This window comes from Vitis riparia, chromosome 18 (assembly GCF_004353265.1).
Source record: "Vitis riparia cultivar Riparia Gloire de Montpellier isolate 1030 chromosome 18, EGFV_Vit.rip_1.0, whole genome shotgun sequence".
NCBI lineage: Eukaryota > Viridiplantae > Streptophyta > Magnoliopsida > Vitales > Vitaceae > Vitis > Vitis riparia.
In genome coordinates this window covers 24,334,103-24,354,548 of record NC_048448.1, presented here as the reverse complement: position 1 = coordinate 24,354,548, position 20,446 = coordinate 24,334,103, and the positions used below count along the sequence as shown (strand labels likewise).

At 36.0% G+C, this 20,446-nt stretch overlaps 1 protein-coding gene and 1 non-coding gene across 6 annotated transcripts; both read left to right on the top strand.

Annotated features, from left to right (window-relative positions):
- The first annotated feature begins 1,166 nt into the window (after positions 1-1,166).
- LOC117906781 (tubby-like F-box protein 8) lies at positions 1,167-7,496 on the top strand. Of its 5 annotated transcripts, none has more exons than XM_034819975.1 (7): positions 1,167-1,296; positions 1,777-1,900; positions 2,390-2,428; positions 2,582-3,026; positions 3,248-3,335; positions 4,475-4,607; positions 6,087-7,496. In XM_034819975.1, the coding sequence occupies exons 4-7, from the start codon at positions 2,679-2,681 to the stop codon at positions 6,793-6,795; spliced, it is 1,278 nt and encodes a 425-aa protein (XP_034675866.1). In that variant the 5' UTR covers positions 1,167-1,296; positions 1,777-1,900; positions 2,390-2,428; positions 2,582-2,678; the 3' UTR covers positions 6,796-7,496. The 5 variants fall into 5 exon arrangements, with proteins under 5 accessions (XP_034675866.1, XP_034675867.1, XP_034675864.1 ...); XM_034819976.1 differs by having other exon boundaries at positions 2,345-2,428; XM_034819973.1 differs by lacking the exon at positions 2,390-2,428.
- Positions 7,497-10,371: 2,875 nt separating this feature from the next.
- On the top strand, positions 10,372-10,443 carry LOC117908024. The gene has a single exon (XR_004650142.1). It is a non-coding gene; the product is annotated as a small nucleolar RNA snoR118 (small nucleolar RNA).
- Positions 10,444-20,446: the final 10,003 nt, after the last annotated feature.

The following is a 20,446-nucleotide window of genomic DNA, read 5'->3' as shown; positions in this document are numbered from 1 at the left end:
CCTCATTGCATTAAACAAATCGAACCCCTTCACTCTTCCCCAAGATTAAAATATGTAAAAAATATTAAATGATATATAAAAATAGTTTTTTATTTTAAATTTATTTATTTATTTATTTTCTTATACTTTCGCTTTTGTTTTCCTTCATATTTTTTTTTAAACTTTTTGAAACCAAACCAAAAATTTTGTTTGATTAAAAAAACATAGGAGAGACACACTTACAATAATGGAAAAGTATATTTTCATATACTCATATGAAAAAATTTACAAAATAATAATCTAAATTTATAAAATATAAATTTTAAATACTTATCTAAAAATAATTAATATTTTATATACTTTTTCGTCATAAGTAATACCTCTTATATTTTGGTACTATACTATTTTAGGTACTATTTTATTTCGTGTATAAAATTTGAATTATTTTTAGATAGTATTTTTTATTGTGAGTACATAAAATTTAAAATATATTTTATAAAATTTTTATTTTATACGAGTGCTTAAAAATTTGTTTTTTCAAATAATTAATAATTAATGTAAGAAAAGTAAAATAAATTTAATTTGTGCAGGCGAGTGATGGGATAAAGGACGGCGAAGTTGAGAGAAAGAAGATAATATCAAAAAGACTAAAAAGGCCTCCTTATTTGACTCTTTTAAAAAATTATTTATATTTTATAAAATAAAATATACCTCCGAAAATTACTCCCGTGTTTCCCAGACAAATTCCTTCCTCTGATTGCTCACCAACCCCATGATTATTAACAACTAGCCAAAAATAAAAATTAAATTACAGCAAAAAGTAAAAGGCAAGTTTCAAATGGTGGTCAACGGGGATGGTGAAATGGTAATTGAGTAAAGGAGTTCTGGTTTGCGAGGGTTAATTAAAATTAAGAGATAATCACACTCAAATAAATAGGAAAAAAAAAACCAATAGCTTTGTTTCCAGCAAGAATCCTAGAGTCACGGCGACAGCAGTGACTGTGTCAATAGCCATGAAGTAGCTCGGTAAAACAGCCGATCCACTACGTTGACTCGTCAAAATCTGACGGTGAGAGAGCGTGCTGTGAGGTGCACGTTGACGCCACGTGTATCACCGCTATCCAAAAACCAGATTTGATAAGAAGTTGAAGTCCGTGGCTTCACAAAAAGGAAAACTCCACTCTTAGGCTCTAGAGAGAGAGAGAGACTGTGTGTTGTCTGTAGAGAAAGAGAGATGAGAGAGAAACCGTGTGATGATGATATGTGTGGAGCCCTAGGGGCATGAAGGCGTGAATTTTGCAGCTTCTGGTTTTTATGGTATTCACTCTACTAGATCTTCTTCATTTCTCTCTCTTTCTCTCTATATGTTTCTTTCTTCTCTCAGCTCTCTTTCTCACCCTCTCTTGTTTTGGGTGATGGTTAGATGTTAAGGTTCGTTTTCTGGATTCTTCGACTGTTTCTGGAAATTTTTTTTTTTTTCATGCAGTTTTATTGGTGTTGGAAGCACCACATTTTGATCACAAGCTCCTATTTATTTATTTATTTTTTCCTTTTTCCTTTTTCTTGTCTGGAGAGAAATGGTTTTGTTCTCATTTTCCTTGATTTTTCTTTTCCGGGAAAAAAAATGAGGGAAAGTATTTTTTCTTTTTTTTTTTAATTTTATTTCGGGTTTTGGTATCTGTTTTTTTTTTTTTTTCCTTTTCTTTTCCATGATAATAATTATAAGGAAAAAAGGGCTTATTTTGGAAATTTCATGGGGTTTGCATGGCTTCTGAGGCTAAGTTTCTGTTGGTGCAGGGTTTTTGTAGAAAAATTTCATCTTTGCATGATTGATCTGTTGTATGTATGGATCTATGGTTTCCAAGTGAAAGAATCGATCTTTGATAGTGGTGTATTGGTATTCCGACCTTGTGATGCTCAGGTGAGTTTTCAAACCTGGATTTTCCAGCTCCACGTGTTAATTCTCCATCTCCACCACTAAGATTTGCAGGAAAACGTTTATATTTAGGGTTAGTTGGGATATATTATATTGTGTGAAACTTCATGGCAATAATAAACATGAAGTGAGTGAAAATCAAGATATCTTCAAATGTGTGTTTTTTTTCCTCCATTTAAATTATCTCGTGTACTTTTTACTTGGCTAATTGATTTGTTGTTTTTCCTGGGAAAAGGGGGAAACAAAAATCCTATTTTGTGTTTATGATGTCTCTTTGATGGCTTTGCTTCCGAGAATTCTAAAATCTGGAAAATGTATAGTTTGACTCAGTTATTTAATTTATTTATTTAGTTTTTTTTTGAATTTCGGGACTTCTTTTGGATTTTCCTTTGATTATGTTTTGGACTTTGTATTGTTCATTTGAATTAGTTTGTAAAACTATCGAATCATTCGCATTTGGGGTTCAAAAATCAGGTTTCAAAAAACTGTGAAGAAGTTCCTGATAAAAGTCAGGTATTTTGAGCTGCTTTAAGTCCATGTTAGGCTTTCTTTTCTGGGAATCTCCTTTTCTTGCTTTGTGCTTTTCTTCTTCTATCTCTCTCTCTTCTCTTTTTTGGTTGTTAAGCTTTCTAACTGGAATTTGAATAAACTTTGCTTGATTTGCAGTTGTATGCAAGTGTAACTGTTTGTGGTCATTATTTTACTCAAGAGGAATATAATTTATGTGACAAGATTGGCAGAAATATCAGCCATATTGGAGTGAATGTCGTTTCGTAGCATTGTTCGTGATGTGAGGGATGGGTTTGGGAGCTTATCAAGGCGGAGTTTTGATGTTAGGCTTCCTGGCCATCATAGAGGGAAATCCCATGGCTCAGTCCATGAGTTGCAGGACCAGCCTCTGGTGGTCCAAAACAGTCGTTGGGCTGGCCTTCCACCTGAGCTACTTCGTGATGTGATTAAGAGGTTGGAGGCAAGCGAGAGTACATGGCCATCTCGCAAGCATGTCGTTGCATGCGCTGCTGTTTGCAGATCATGGAGAGAAATGTGTAAAGAAATTGTCAAAAGTCCAGAGTTCTCTGGGAAGCTTACTTTCCCCATCTCTCTGAAACAGGCATGTTTTTTTATGGTCTTTGTTTTGCTTTAAGTTTGTTTCTCCCAAGCTGTTACGTAAGTTTTGATTCCTTAAACAGTTACTTGATTTCTTTATAAGTAATATAATCTATGTGAGCAAATTTACTTAAAGGCTCATGTGTTCGTTGAAAAGAAAGAATTTCCCATTATATTGGGGATGGGCTATGATTGACCTAGTTCTGGTTTGTTTGTTGTTTACAGCCAGGGCCTCGGGATGGAACCATTCAGTGCTTCATTAAGAGGGACAAGTCCAACTTGACTTACCACCTTTTCCTTTGCCTTAGCCCTGGTAAGATTCTCTCTCAACGGTTTGTTTGCTGCTGATTCCTTTTACGGATTTTATGGGACATGACTTTTGTTGGACTGATGTGGATCACAAATTAATATAACCAGCTGTCACTTGTGGCGCTAGCATGTTTCTTGATTTTATTAGCAGACTTTGAGTCAGAAGGCCCAATGGCACAATGAAGGCTTTAGTTGTGATTTTTATGTTGGATTGCTAATCGTGCTGCCCTTAATCTTTATGGCTCATATTACACGTGTGGCTGAGCTTCCAGTTTTGATGGTTAATTTATCAGCCCTTATAATGTTGTGTTAGCCACCTGAAATTTGTTATTTCTAAGACGTTCCTTCCGAGAGTGAAGGCTCAGAAGCCAATTTCTTATATGCTCTCCTTCAGCCTCTTATGCGATTCCATCTGTCTACTAGTAAAGCTAGTACCTTTTTAGCATTAGTAGACACTGAAGGCCTAATCTTAATTCCATGGTTTTGATGGTACCCTAAGGGTTTTAATTTTTTGGAAACTCATAATTAATGTCAATCTTTTGAATTTCTGTTTCATACATGTATATATAAAAGCAAGGGGGTACAGTAATCCCTTGAAAATCCTGCTTGATAAGTGTGTGCATTGCTTCCAACTGTATAGGCTTCCCAAATTGCCCCTTGATGAATTGTCTTAAACTTGGCCTCTTTTGCTGAATGTGATAGATTTATGCTCCTATGATTTTAGACCGTTTTCCTTGAGTGGTTGAATCAACCAAATCTTTTCTGCAATTGGTTTTGTACTTATGCTGCATGGAATGGAATTTCAGCTCCTATGCTTTCAACTAATTTTAGTTTAGTGTTCTTATAAGCCTTATTACCTCTGACATCATATTCACAGTAGGGTAGTATTTTCCTCTTTTTACAGAAAAAATATCTCTTTTTATAATTTAATTTCAGTCATCTCATTTTTCTGCAGATGGCTAGACAATAAGTTATGTTTTCACGCACAAATCAAATTGTTTTAGTGTTCTAGCTTACTTTTAAGCTGTATAAGATAATGCTTTACTAAATACTTATATATATAAAAAAAAGATAATGCTTTACTAAATGCTTTTCCTAATGTCCATTATTTGTGATATGTGATTTATTGTTCCATATTTGCAGCTTTGCTTGTTGAAAATGGGAAATTTCTTCTGTCTGCAAAACGAAACAGGAGAACTACTTGCACAGAATATGTAATCTCCATGGATGCCGATAACATATCAAGATCAAGCAGCACTTATATTGGGAAGCTGAGGTAGATGACTACACCATTTTTCTTACCATTCTTTTACATTCAGTAAATGCCCATCAACTTTATCATGGCATGTGAACTATGCCATATTTTTGTGTGTCCCTCCTATTTATGATTCTAAGATAGGATTCTTAAGCATAAAATAGGATTCCTAATGCTTAAGAACATGTAAATCACTCTGTTCTACATGACGTATTTGGACGGTGTAGCTGGAATTATTCCTCTTTAATCCACCTCCAATATCATTCTAGGGATCCAGGTTCTGATTTGAAAATTTTCTGTCCACTTTCCTTATCTCTAAAGATTCTGATTTATTTGGGTCTGGGCATAAGAAAGCTTGAGGTGAAAGACTGTCAGCATAGGTCTCAATTTCAGTCCATATATGGGAAACTCCTAAATCAACTGTTATACCTGAGAATCTTTAAGGAAACAGTTAGGTCTTTTTTTATTATATAAATCATTGTGCTTGTAATTCCATACTTGTCTGTAGTATTCATCATATTGTTGGTGCAAAAAGTATACTGATATCCTATACCTGTCATTTATGTTATACAGAATTGAAGTGGTATTAATTGTATAGTAAGATTTATGTTTCCTTTTTTAGTTTTATTATATTTGAACTACAAATTAGTTTGAATATGTTGATTAAATTTCAAACATCTGGTGTTCCTAATATGAAAATTATTGAGGTGTGAACTTGTTTTAGGGCTTCAATATAGTTTTTCTCCAGGTAATCATGTGTCTTTTGATATTTATATAGCAGTCAATAACAAATGCACAAAATAACAATTTTTTTAGCTAAATGGAGACTTAGTCCTAGCTGCTTATAGTTGGCTACATGAATTTTTTTCTACTTACCTGTTCTATCCAAGGCCGTAAATCATTGTTATCCTTGTAAGATACATGAATGCTTATGGTCCTAGCTGTTAAATCATTTTCGTGTCTTTTCTCATGGCTGTCTCTTATCCTTGCAATGCTGCCATTGAACCAAATTACTAAACATGCAGATGTAATTAATTGCCTCTGCATTTCTATTCATGTACCAAAAAATCCCAAGTTAGAAGGAATGGTTTTACTTGTAAACCAAGAACTCTTATATAGGTTATAACTAGGGACCCTTTCAGAAGAATTTCTTATACATTTACACAAAATATCGATGATAAATTCTACTAATCAACAATAGTAATTATGTAATGAGCATAAGACACTTTCTACTAAGATTATTGGTCATTAAGGACCATTCTATATTGGGGAAAGAAGATCTGTCTGCTGGTACAGTAGATCCTGAGTATAGTAAGGGCTTTCAAGTCTATAATCTAGTTTGTATCTAGGAATCACTGCATTTCCGTCTTATTAATTGAATGAAATGCACTTCTTTTCCTTATTTCAGGTCAATTTTTGTTTTAAGCCTATAATCTAGTTTGTGTTCATAAATTACTCTCTATCTGTCTCAAAATTTGTTTGTCCTCCCCCTTGTTTCAGGTCAAATTTCCTTGGCACAAAGTTCATAATTTATGATACACAGCCACCATACAATGGTTCTCAACTCTCCCCACCTGGCCGAACGAGCCGGAGGTTCTACTCGAAAAAGGTTTCTCCTAAAGTCCCAACTGGCAGCTACAACATTGCCCAGGTCACATATGAGCTGAACGTCTTAGGCACCAGGGGGCCACGAAGGATGCACTGCACTATGCATTCAATCCCTGCTTCATCCCTTGAGCCGGGTGGCACTGTGCCTGGCCAGGCTGAGCTCCTCCCTCGCAACCTTGAAGATTCGTTCCGTAGCATCTCCTTCTCAAAATCAATTGATAACTCAACCGAGTTCAGCAGCTCCCGGTTCTCAGACATTATTGGGCCTCGTGATGAAGAGGATGAGGGAAAGGACAGACCACTGGTTCTCCGAAACAAGCCGCCCAGATGGCATGAGCAGCTGCAATGTTGGTGCCTTAACTTCCGGGGGAGGGTAACTGTTGCCTCAGTCAAGAATTTCCAGCTGATTGCTGCCACACAGCCGGCCGCTGGTGCGCCAACACCATCACAGCCTCCAGCCTCTGATCATGACAAGATTATTCTGCAGTTTGGCAAAGTTGGCAAGGATATGTTTACCATGGATTATCGATATCCTCTGTCTGCTTTTCAGGCTTTCGCTATCTGCTTGAGCAGCTTCGACACTAAGTTGGCATGTGAATAGAAGTAAAACAGAAAAAAAGAAAAAAGAAAAAAAAAAGATCATGGTAAGGAATAGAACACTTAGCTGGTAATGAATTTTCTTTTCTAGAGTTCCATAGGTTGGGGTTTCTTGAATGCATCTATATCTCATTGTAGGCTGAAGAGTGCAGAACATTGTCTGTGCGCATTGGAGGGGGAAAGGGGTCTTTTCCTTTTTTCTTGGGCTAGCTTGCTTTGGCCATTGTGAATGCCTTCAGATGTTGAACTTCAATTTCCCTTTTTTAAAATATGCCTATAAAGAATCTGTTTAGACTTCCAAAACATTCAGTCTGGTAGCATAAGAAAAGATTGATACGATGATGATGATGACATATCTGGCTTCTTATGTTTGGAAGCTGATAGGTACTAATTGTTTGTCTTGAATCTGTGCCCATTGCCATGAAAGACAAAGAGGCTTATTGTTTAACAGGGTTCAAGTCTATAAGTGGAAGTATAGAGAGACGGTTGGCCCAGTGTGCAGCTAGACAATGTCTCCAAGTTCTGCTCAAGCCCCACATTTAGAACCTGCCCCAGCATGGTCTGCCTTTAATAGAACATGGTTTACTGGCTCGAATGTTTGTTTTGATTCATATTCTCATCCTGATGGCGAAGCAATTATTTATGCCTGTTGTTGATTATGACATATGAGTTATATTATTGTCCCGAGGAATGTATCTACTTGGTCAATTATTTGTCATAGCTGAAAAATACTTAGTACCGGGGTGCGTAGAGTGGATGCCAACCGGTGTGAAGGTTAACCTGCGTTTGTGCTTATTCTGATATTGGTCGACAAACCCGCCTGCGATAGGGCCTCTAGCACTTATTCTTTTATCATGATACAAATACATTAGGGCCCAATACAACGTGCGAGGCAGAGGTCATTTGGCTCTTTACACAGCTCTTGGTTTCCTCCTTCCATCCTTTTTAACCTTTGCTTCAAATATTTATCATCTTGCCTTTGTGACGTCCGTGTTAGATCAATCTGAAATAAACTTTGGAAAAGGTTGAACCTGCGGGTGATATATGGACGATGGCATGATGTACGAACTTTGAAAACATCTCATAAAGAGGGAAAGCGTCGAGAAATATAAACTACACTACGGGTTTGGAGGCCTACCCAATTTTGGGTAAGAGGACCTGAAATCTTTACCTTCTCCATTAAGGTGGTTTATCAAATGAGTATATTTAAGTTACTACTAGGAAAGATGGCAGCCATATATATGGCCGAGTCTGGAATTTAGGCATTTCCCGGCTAGCATTTAAGCATTTCCTTGTTAGAAATTTGACTGCCAATTGTTGTAGCTGATCCCTATGGTCCATGAAAGTGAGTTGGTTGATAAATACCAGGGCCAGATGATTTATATTTATAGATAGCACAAAAATAGGCAGCCATGCCACACACACAAGGATAGGGTCCCTGTTCTTACGAGAAGCACATAGGGGCGCCAGCACAGTGGCACTAGCTTTTTGTATCCACAGTGTTTTGTGGTGGACAATCATTCTCACCACCTACCTACATGTAACAACAAATTCTTGACACAAAAGGACCCCTCAAACACCATACTTTCATAACTTGAAAAGCCATATATACAAACTTCAGCTGCATAGATGGTTTGGACCAGAATGCTACATAACTTGAAACAGACCTGAGAAACCAGGCCGACCGCGATCCTTATGAGCACATCTGGCTTGGTTTTCTCACAAGGCATGGTAGTGCCCGGCAGGCAGCTGACTGAGCCATGGGGCTCAACCTCAATGACAGACTTTCGAGTAGTGAGCACAGCTTGGCAGCCTAATTGAAGTGCCCTGAGTGCACCTCAGAAGATTTCTTTCTTGGCTTCTCATGGTGGCTCATACAGACGCCCATCCTCTCTGTAGCATAGGTGGTGGCTCAGCCCAACAATGGCCATGGTGAGAGAGGACTGATGAGGGTGATCACAGCCTCTAAATACTGAGCTTACCCAAAAACAGAACTTGACATTTATGCAAAACCATCACCAAATCAAACAACTTAAAACAAAACAAGATACTCAATGGGATTCCCTGAACAAAGTTTTCATTATCCTTTTCTTGGTAGTGTGCATGTGTGACAAGAATCAGCAGTGGGACATGGGAGATCACATTAAACTAGTGTGACCTGATGTGGGATTATGGATCCACCTGGTCTCCATGGAATCCACCCAAGTAACCATGAACTCACCCTTTGTTCATATGGGCCATGGGACCCCCACCTTTTGCACCCAACAAGTTGCCTCTGTTATCAGCCTAATGGATGCAAATATTATGAAATGCAGAGGAAGAAGAGATGGAAGTAGTTGGTGGCGCACTACACTAGGAGGAGTGATGCTAGGAAAATCAATAGTGTTTTGTAAAATAATGGATTGCAAATGGACTGGTAGGTTGGGCAGTGGCCACTAAAGTGGCTTTTTAGGAGATAACACACTGCCACTGTGGATCTTTAAGATGGATTCATTAGTGGGTTGCGCATTCTCATCAGCACATCACTACCCTACTGAAATGAAGTTTGAAAAGGGAATTTGTTCATAAACCTTTGATTTTTTAATAGTTTGATATTTAAAATGAATACAATTATTTAATAGTAAGGATGAAATTAATCTTGATAGAAATGAAAATAAATCTATACCCAAAAATAGCAAGGAAAAAGCTAATGAAAGTTCTTTTACCCCTTAATTATGGCACACACACAACCAAAAATTAAGAAAAACACGAGATTTTGTTGTGATCCGATGATCAATGTAATCCCTATGTCTACGGAATACACCAACACTCAATAATCCATTAATAAAAGGAAAAATGTGTAGTACTAAAAAAAAAAATCCTAAAAATATAAAATGATTAAATATATAATGGAGACAAAATCTTCATTTATCATATAAAAAAGCTGAAAAAAAAAGAAAAAAAATAGGATTAAGGTTTTCTTTTTTTAAATAAAAATGGTTTTGTTTCATGGGCTTTAGTTTGGGCTTGTTAACCATCAACCTCAAACCCATGCAATCCTTTAAACATGATACAACCCACGAAAGCTTAGCCTGGTCCATCACTTTCGACATAGTGGATCAAATAAGCCCAAGCCCAAACCCAAAGAAAAGCCCAGATCGGGTGACCCCAGATATTTACCACTAAATCCAGTGTTATTTTCGGAATTCAACTCTGCCTATAAATAGGCGATAAAACCCTACGTACGTCATTCTATCCCTCTTCCCATGATCCCGTCTACTTCTGCTCGCACTCCGGTGAGGACTCCTGTGACGGTGGCTGCGGAGCTGTCGGAGTTGATCTCCGCCGCCTTCACCGCCACAACCGCCATGACTACGTTGTTTGTTAGTTTTTATTATGAATTACTGTGTTATATAGAGAAGGGTTTTGATGAATGCGATGAGTACGAAACCCTAGATTGTTTGTTCAAAGGCATGAGATCTGAGGATTTTCATCAAATGCGGTGTCGATTTTATGGATCTTGCAGTTGCAAGATTTTTCTTGAATAATAGAGTTTTATTCAATGGGCATTTTTTTTCCTTTCTTTTATTGATTTTTTAGAACGAATGATGATTTGCACTGGGCTCTGAGTGATATTGATGGAAATGCTAGCCTAGAAAGCTGTATCTGACCACCCTTCTCATATCAATTGTCTTTAAATGTTACAATTACTTTTTTGGTGTGGAGTTTTTGTTGGTTTTGTCAACATATTTGAATATTAATCAAGAAAACAAATCTTGATGTCTTGTTTTATTTATCTTCAGATAGGGAGAATATTGTGGTCTTCAATTTGTTTTGATCATTATGTTTTCTTTTATGATATGTACTTTTTTTAATTTTATAATTAATCTTTTAAACTTATAATTGTTTCTTACAAGTGTTCATGGCTGGTGTTCTGATTATTAGTTATTATTTCAATTCATCTGCCCAATGATGGAAAAATCATTCTATGGAGGGGGTTGCAGTGGTTTTTGTTAGGAGCCTTGACTATCATCCTCGCCATATTCTTCTTCCTCTCTCGCTTTCTCTCTCTCTCTCTCTCTCTCTCTCTCTCCTCTTCCTCCCTCAATCTTTCACATTCTCTTTAGTATGGATAAAGATGTGGAAAGGCTCTTAATAAAAACCAGTTTGTTATGCTAACAATGACTTATGATAGCTATGAGATCTGAGGGCTTTTTTAGTATATTTTTGTCTTTATTTTATTTATTTATTTATTTTTGCGATTTTCTACCCATTGCGTCCTTTCTTTTTTGTTTCATTTGATCAAGTGTTTTGGTTTTTGAATTGGGTTTAGGTATAACTATTGAAACGTTTTCTTCTATCATTGCTACTGCCTCAGAATTTTGTCGCCTGTTTATGGATTTCGATTGGTTTAAATATCAGAAAACTAGCACATTGTTATTTTGGTGTCATTAGGTTACTGGTGGAGTTTCAATTACATGAATTAAGTTGCTGACTTCTTGAATGATTGGAAATATACCCTTATGACCTGAGTTAAGACTAGTGAAATTACTTGGTGCAACGGATTTTCATCCTATGGGTCACACACGTGATGAGTGCTTTATTTTGTTATCCTTCTTTTATTCGAGATCAATTTAACTATGTGCATGTTTTGACCTTTTAATTCACAGAATTATATAATTAAGATAGCCTTTTGAGAGGTCAGAGTGGTTTATTAAAAAACACACTAGTCAGAACTTCAATCTCATCATTTTTCAACAAATTTGGGGGGCCAATTCGCGTTATCAACTTTGTCTATACTGTTTTAAGTGCTTTGTTGTACCTATGATCACCTTTTTTTCCCTAAAAGTCAAGCAAGTCCTTTACATGGGTTACTTTTTGATCTTTTTTTTGATTCCATAATGCACAACATGTGTTATTATTGTCTTTTAAACAAATGAGAACTTCTGTTACAATTACTATTGATTGTGAAATCTGCTTCCTTGTAATTCTGAATGTGCTTTTCCGAAGCGGCTTTATTTATGGTTTCTGCGGGAGTCTTTATGCTCGTTTCTTCTTTGGCTCTTCTGACCTCTTCTTACCATTCCTTCCTTTGTGATTATGCTCTCTTTTATTTCTTATTATCTGGACTATTTCATTCTAAACCATGGATGACAAAGCTTTTGAATCTTGGCCATCTGCCCTATGATGGAATTCTCATATTTGGTGTGGTTGCTGTGGTTTTCACTAGGAGCCTCCCTCATCATCATCATCATCATCATCATCATCTTCTTCTTCTTCTTCTTCTTACTACTACTACTGTTAGTATTCTTATTATTATCAAGTTATGGATTGGCTTCTAATGAAAATTACAAGCTTTACCTTCTATGAATATTGGTAGCTATGAGATCTGAGGGCTTTACTTGTTTATATATTGTAATATGGCATCTAAGGCATTGAACTGTTGACAATCTTTTTAGGTTAATGAGAACCATGTAAATGTACTCTTCATATCTATGTTTTTGGAATAGAAACTTGATTTGCCAAAAAAAAAAAAAAAACAAAAAAAAAACCCATTTTGTCTCATATGAAGTTTGAGCTTTTCTAGTATTTTGAATGGCTCTTAATATTGGGAATGAAGTTCTCACTGATACTCGCCCAGTTGAGACTTGTTTTGGAGACTATTGTTATATCCAATGGTTTTGTCTTGTTATTTTCTGAGATTTCGATGCTATGGGGATGATGTTGAAGTTAGCATTGTGTATTATTTTTCTATGGTAGAGGTACTAGTGCTGGAAGCTTATGTGAATGGAGTGTTTCTTATCTCATATGGGTACAGTGCAGGTTGGTTTAAGTCTTGAAGATCAGCAGGTGAACTGTATAAACTGCCTTTTGCATATTTGAATAAGTTGATGTTATGATTAAACAACATTATGTAGTAGAATAAAGTTATTTTGGTGGTGTGTATATCTTATAGATTGGGCTCAGCTATGACAAGATATAGACCAATTGTAAGCTATTTGCTTTTGTGGTATTTACAGGTGTCCATTTCTTGAGGATATTGCATCCATTTAATCCTATCCATTATTTATTTCTAGGATTTTTCTAGTATTCTGTTGATGTTCTTCTTGGCATTATTACTTCTATAGCTTAAATTAGATTGATGGTTTGAGATTTGAAAATTTATTTATTTGGGATTTGCCCTTGTTTATTTCTTTTGGTTATTGGTGGGCAGATACTGCATAATTTTTCATATGGTCCTGTTTCATTTAATCATTGAAACATTATTTAGCTGAACACATCTGACCCACCCAAACTGATTATAGGTTTAAGCTACTGTTGTATTTTTCCTGTTGCACTTCTGCTTTAAGCTCAAATTGTTTTAGTGTAATTACACATTTTGTTTGTTTATGAATTGGTTTTCTTATTTCATCTTTTATCTTTCTTTCTGGTTTTTTATTTTTATTTTTAAAATGAACTGTTTTCTTGCATGCAGTCCTCTCTTATTATAGGTGTATCCTGATTTTTCAGCTGACAATAATATCAATATGAACATCTGCCCGATGATGGAAAACTTATTTTGTGGAGGGTTTAAATTGATTTTTATTAGGAGCCTTTACTCTCATCCTCACCATCAGCCTCACCACCACCACCTCTCTCTCTCTCTCTCTCTCTCTCTCTCTTTCTCTCTTTCTCTCTCTATCTCTATCTCTATCTCTCTTTTCTACTGTGGTTGACGATGTGGAGGCTCTTAATAAGAATCAGTTTGTTATAACCGACGATGACTAATAATAGCTATGAGATCTGAGGGCTATCAATAGATGTTATTGTCTGGTTCTTTCTTTTTTTTGTCCTTCACTTCTCTTACATTTCCTTTTAGATCAACCCAGTTTTAGCATGTGATGAAAGTTATGGTTTTTAAATTTTCATATGCCATTACCACTCCCACTGAATTTTTACTTCTTTGTCTTTTAACATTGCCTTTTGAGAAAGATCTATGTTTGCTTTTTTGAAGAGCATGAGTTTATATGCAAGTTGGAACTTCAGACATCTGTTAAGCAACAAGCTTTTTGCCTCAGCTTATGTTGCCTTTCAAGAAATCGAATCATCGAATGGGTTTATTTAAAAAGGTCAATTGGTATAGATTGATGAACTCATTATATCACTAGTGAATCACAGGTGGATATCTGAAATTGTGGTTATCTTTTTCATTGCCCAATGATGGAAAACTCATGTGTGGTTATATGGTTTTCATTAATAGCCTCCCCCTTCTCCTTCTTCATCAGCCTCTGTGTTATGACAGTTATTATTATTATTATTATTATTATTTTGAAGGTGTGGACTGGCCTTTAATGAAAACCATGAGCCTTACCGTGTATGAGATCTGAGGGCTTCTTGCGTATTAACATTTTGGGATCTAGCATCTAACCATGAACCAAATAAAAACTTGATGTTCAAATAGTGACTCCTTAATCCATTAAGTAAAACTATAGACTTGATTCTTGCTTGTATTATAAACTTTATTTCTCTTGTTAACAGAAAAAGAGTTGGGCAATGAGATCGCTGAATAAGTGATTTTTCATTTTCACAAAGAAAGTTAAGTTAAGTCATATGATTTGAAAGTTTGGAATCCTATATTGTTATTTGATGTGGGATATTTTGTAAAAATATCAAAAATTGTGAACACCAGTCTTGATGAAATGAAAATTTAAGGAAATGCTGGAAAAATCTATAAGAAGTTATATGTATATAGTATTAAAATTGTTACTTGGTATGATTGGTTTCATGATAATAAAAAGTACTAATTTTTATATAAAATATAAGAATTTTTAATAGCATATATGGAAAATGTTTTAAAATCTAATTAAAATGTGGTAATAAAAAAAATTTAATAACTTAAATTTTATAGAATGTGTTTTTTAGAAATATAAGAAATCTATATTTTAATATATAAGTTTCAATATTTTTTTATATTAATATTGTTATTTTCGCAGATGTAAGAATTATATTAAAACATTGTCTTGATTAATAATTAATATCTTTGGGATGTCATAAGATGGAATCTACCGTTGAGATTCTCATATGGAAATCTAAATGGGCCGTCCTCACCTAGAAGTGTAGTGTCTCTATCATCTTCTACTCATTGACCATGAGAAGAAACATCTTATGCATATGCCAACTCTCCAACTCTCCTATTGGGCCTTCGTTGACTAGTTTATCACTTGCGTGTGATTTCTACTCATTGGCCAAATTTTGGCATGGATTAGTATAGTTTATCACTTGTGTGTCTTGTTGCATTCTCCCATTTAGTTCATTGAATTAAGCATGTTTCATCTATTTTAAAAATGCTTCAAAATCTTGTTTTAAGAAGTATTCTCACCTTGATATTACAATGCCTTATGTGAAATATAAGTCGCCAATGATGAGCATAACACTAGGATGCGATAATAGATGGTCTTCTTTTTGTCTCGTGCCTTTGAACTTTGAGGTGGTGTTTTTTCAATGGCGACCTTTTACTTTGTATCAAATCATAATCATAAATATCATATTAGAATAACATACACAAAACCTTTACTAGGGTATAAAATGTGATCATAATGATTTATAAAAACCGATGCGATAAATAAGGATATATTCATTCACGTCTTATTTGATGGCTAAACACATGTCGAAAGAAATACATGATACAATGGAGCTCTTAAAAAAAGAAAATGAGTGTATGTTATATCTCAAAGTGCTTGAAATGAGTTCTCTACATGCTTGTTGATTCAAGTGCCATGTCAAGTTCCTGTATTTGGTTTGAACATCGGTTAAGTGCCATGTCAAGTGTATTTGGTTCTTGTATTTTTTAATTGGTATTGTAATAGACTTCATCTTAGACACAGATCACGACATGGAATTTTCCTTTGAGGGTGCAACCACCATATGAAAGAATTTAAAATTGAGAGGATTCTATAAGGAGGTAGATGACATGGTGAGACTTTGAGAGGAGGAGATTTTAGATTGAGGTGGGATTTCTTGAGGACGACTACCATGGAGAGTTTGATATTGTGGACATTCTTTAGATCACTATTTTGGAAACTTTAGATTAAGAGGCCTACCATGAATTATTGAGGGAAATTATTCACGGTTTTGGAGACTTTAAAATCAAGAGGACTCTCTTTGGAAGGTGGTTGCCATAAGACTTTCTTTGAATTTAAAGACACATGAGGGAAGTAGAGAAATGATACACAAATTTTAGGAAGAGAAGGGTTGCCATAAGACAAAAAAGGATTCACACACATAGGATCTTAGAAGGAGTCTATGGGCTGCATATAGAGAGATTGCAAGTTTAAGGAAAGACGAGGTAGTTTTAAGGAAGGTGGTAGGCCTCCATTTATCGGAGGAGAGCGTCCACAACTAAGAGGACTTTTGGATAGGGAGGATTATTTGAGATTGAGGATCACAACTTGGAAAATCTGAGAAGGAAATGAAAGAGTTTTTTTGGGAGGAATTCTCATTAAGAAAGGAAGATAGACACAACTAGGATTTTTGGAGGAGTCCACACAATTTTGGAGGGGATTGAGGGGAGAGGATAGAAAAATTGGCATTCATTACTCCATAAGGGTTGTATTGTTACAAAGTCATGCCATTTGGGTTGAAGAATGCTTGTGCTACATATCAATGGTTGATGACTCGCATTTTAAAGCTTTTAATAGGTCTCACAGTGGAAGTTTATATTGATGACATTGTCATCAAAAGTAAAAATTGCTTTGAGCACCTTCATCACTTGGAAGAAGCATTCAAATTAATGCGCAAGCATGACATGAAACTCAATTCGCTCAAATGTCTATTTAGAGTAAGTGTGGAAAAGTTCCTCGAATTTATAGCAACGTAGAGGGGGCATAGAAGTGAATCCAACCCAAGTTAAAGCAGTGTTAGAATCCCTTGCTCTTAACATCGAGAAGGAGGTGTAGCGCCAGATCGACCGTTTAACTGCCTTGGGACGGTTCATAACATGCTTCATTGATAAACTTTGCCATTTTTTCAACGTTCTATGGGAAACAAAAATGTTTGGTTTTGAAGCCATAAAATAGTATCACTCTGAACCACCAATTTTGAGCATCCCCGAGGTCGGAGAAGAGTTGTACATGTACTTAGCCGTATCAAACTTCGTTGTTAGCATCGTTCTATTCTATCACAATCAACACAATGAGCAAAATCCCATCTACTACGTGAGCAAAGCTTTGGTAGACGTAGAGACACGATATTCCCAAGTGGAACAAATGATCCTTACATTGCGGATCATCCTAAAAAGCTTTGTCCATATTTTTAAGCTCACCAAATAACGGTTTTGACAAATCTATCATTATGAGTCATTTTGCATAAGTCAGATCTATCTGGATGAATGATGAAATGGGCAATTGAGTTAAGTGAATACAACATATGGTATAAACCTCGGTTGTCCTTAAAGGGACAAGTACTTGATGATTTCATAGCTGAACTACCCTAAGAATGGATGAAGCCTGGAAGTGAAACTCAGTGGTGGATTTTCCATGTAGATGAATCATCAAGAACATTAGGGGTCAGGGTAGGAACAATGTTGCAATCTCCCATGGGAGAACAAATTGAGCAAGCTGTGCGGCTTGACTTTTCAATGTCTAATAATGAGGTGGAATACGAAGCAATCCTAGTTGGACTTAATCTAGCATTGGCTCTCACCGCCACAAAAGTAGAAGGTAGAAGTGATTCACAACTAGTGGTTGGACAGATTCAAAGAGAATATGAAGCAAGAGACGAGTACATGGCTCGCTATCTTGCCCTAGTGGATGCTCAAATGAAAAAGGTGAAAGGATGGTTGATCCGACGTGTACCTTAAGAGAAGAATGGATGAGTGGATGTACTAGTCGAGGTTGCTGTCGCCCTGCCAATACAAGAAACCACAATGTTGCCAATCTTTCTCCAAGTCTCTTTCTCAATTTCTCATGAACAAGTAAATGATACTATCTAAATGGATTTGGGGTGGATGGAAGACATTGTGAAAAATATCTACACATGGGAGAAGTCATTAAGGATAGGAGGGAAGCTCATACAATCCGAGTACAAGCCGCACAATATACTCTGATAAATGAACAACTGTATAGATGATCATTTAGGGGACCTTATCTCAGATGCCTAAATGATATGAAGGTGCAATATATCCTAGCAAAATTACACGAGGGTATATGTAGAAATCATCGGGGCAAACGAACTCTGGCACATCGAGCCTATTCCTAGTTACTATTGGCACACCATGAAAAAGGATGTAGAAAGCTACGTCAAGAAGTATGACCAATGTTAAAGATATGCTCCCATACCCGAAATACCGTTTGAGTACCTTAATCGATTACAAGCCCTTGGTCGTTTGTGTAAGGGGCAATAGATATAGTTGGTCCGCTCCCAATTGGTGCGACAAAAAAAAAAAATTGTTGCTTGTAGCAACAAATTATTTTAGCAAGTGGGTAGAAGTCGAAGCCTATGCCAACATCAAGGATAAAGATGTTTTTAAATTCATCTAGAAGAATATTATGTGCCAATTTGGAATTCCCCAAGCAATTGTCATAGATAACGGGTCACAATTTGATAGCAATGTCTTCTGGACGTTTTGTTCAGAACTAAAGATAAAAAATCTTTATTAAACTCTTAGATATCCTCAAAGTAACGGATAGGCAGAGGCAACCAACAAGACGCTGCAAAATTCACTAAAGAAAAGGCTCGAAGGGGCAAAAGGAAAATGGGTAGACGAGCTATTAGGCGTTTTATGTGCTTATCGAACCACCAACAAGAAACCCATAGGGGCCATACCCCATTTGCCCTGGCATATAGGATAGAAGCAGTTATCTTGATTGAAGTCAGAATGCCTATAGCAAGAACATTTGTTTGGGAGGCAGGGAAGGATAATAGTGATTTGGAAAGACATTTGAATTGGGTGGATGGAGAATGGGAAGTAACCATGGTCCGAATAACATCGTATCACCAGAGGGTCATCGCTCAGTATAACAACAGAGCACGACGAGTCTTCCATCCAGAAGATTTAGTATTGAGATGGGTCTTAAAAAATACGGTAGAAATAAGAGTCGACAAACTCTAGGTTAATTAGGAAGGCCTGTATATTGTAACTAAAGCGGAAGGTTCTTGGGCATATCATTTACAAACTATAGATGGAACACAACTACTACGACCATGGAATGTAGCAAATCTAAAGAAATATTATTAATAAAGCATGATATTTTGAAATCAAATAACAAACAAAAGCTCATCTAATATAAAAACATACAATAAAAAAAATAGAAGATCAAACCTAATGCATTAAAAACATAAATTAAACAAAAAAAAGGGTTCACTAAAAAAACAAACTCCTAAACTAAACCTAGAGCCCACTAAGAAATCACATTGAGGATCCACATTATTCCTTCAAGATATATCTCTGAAAGAGGTCCAAAAACATTGATAATGTGAGTAACAATGGACTACCAAATAAGACATAATCATGCTTAGAAATGAATCTTAAGTGTACAATAAGGGATCGTAAGATGAAGGAAGACAAATACTAGATAACATGTGCCAAGAGGACAAAATGGAGTGTCTATAAATATGCCATTTTTCATTAATGACCATGAGTGTAAGGCATATGAGTGGAAACATAAGTAATGAGAGGAATGAAATGAATTATAATGAAGAACTAAGAAGGACAAAATTTTTTGTCCTAGCACATGATGTGATAAACTTAAAATTTTGGATCATATACTGGGGGTAGAATTAACTCTGCTTAAGAAGGTCGACAATGTACGAGAATGTGTATGCAATAAACAACTTAGGGCTATAGATGCAATGAACAACTTTGGGTTGTGGACTCTGAATACTAAATTGAAAAATAATGGCTTTGAACGCCAAAGCTATGGAAAAGGAGATGCGATTTGGAACTCTGAATCAAATCTCTCATGGGTTGAAAAGGCCCATAGATGCCAATCTTTGGTAGTGAAACTCTCAAATGCCCATTGTTGAAAATCTATGGTGGTGATGATCTCAAAGGCCCATAGATGAAAATCCACGGTGATAATCTGGAAGGCTTATAGATGAAAATTTATAGTGGTGATAATTTCAAAGGCCCATAGATGAAAATTTATGATGTTGATAATTTCAAAGGTCCATAAATAAAAATTTATGGTGGTGATAATTTCAAAGGCCCATGAAAGTCAATCTATGGTGGAGAAATTCTCAAAGGCCTATAAATGAACATCTATTGTGGTGATAATCTCAAATGGCCATAGGTGAAAGTTTGTGGTGGTGAAAACTCTTAAAGGCTTATAGATGAAAATCCATAGAGGTGATAATCTCTAAGAAAAGGGATGCCACAAACAATCTCAAGGAACAAGAACGCCTTACCAAACTCAAAGAAGCCGGAATGCACTGAAAAAAACTAAAGGAATGTGGGGTGCCCTAAACAAGCTCAAGAAGGAGGGAATACCCTAAACAAACTCAAGAAAGAGGAGAGAGTATGCGATCTGCAATCAAAAACACCTAAAGCAAAAATAGGAATCAAGAAAAGTGTCTACAACCAAAAACACCCAAAATAACCACAAAAAGGGTGAGTGGGATAATGAACTCAATGAAAAATGGGGGTATGCCCTAGTATAACGACTCACAAGTATTAGAAAGTGGATCGAGGGGCCACATAA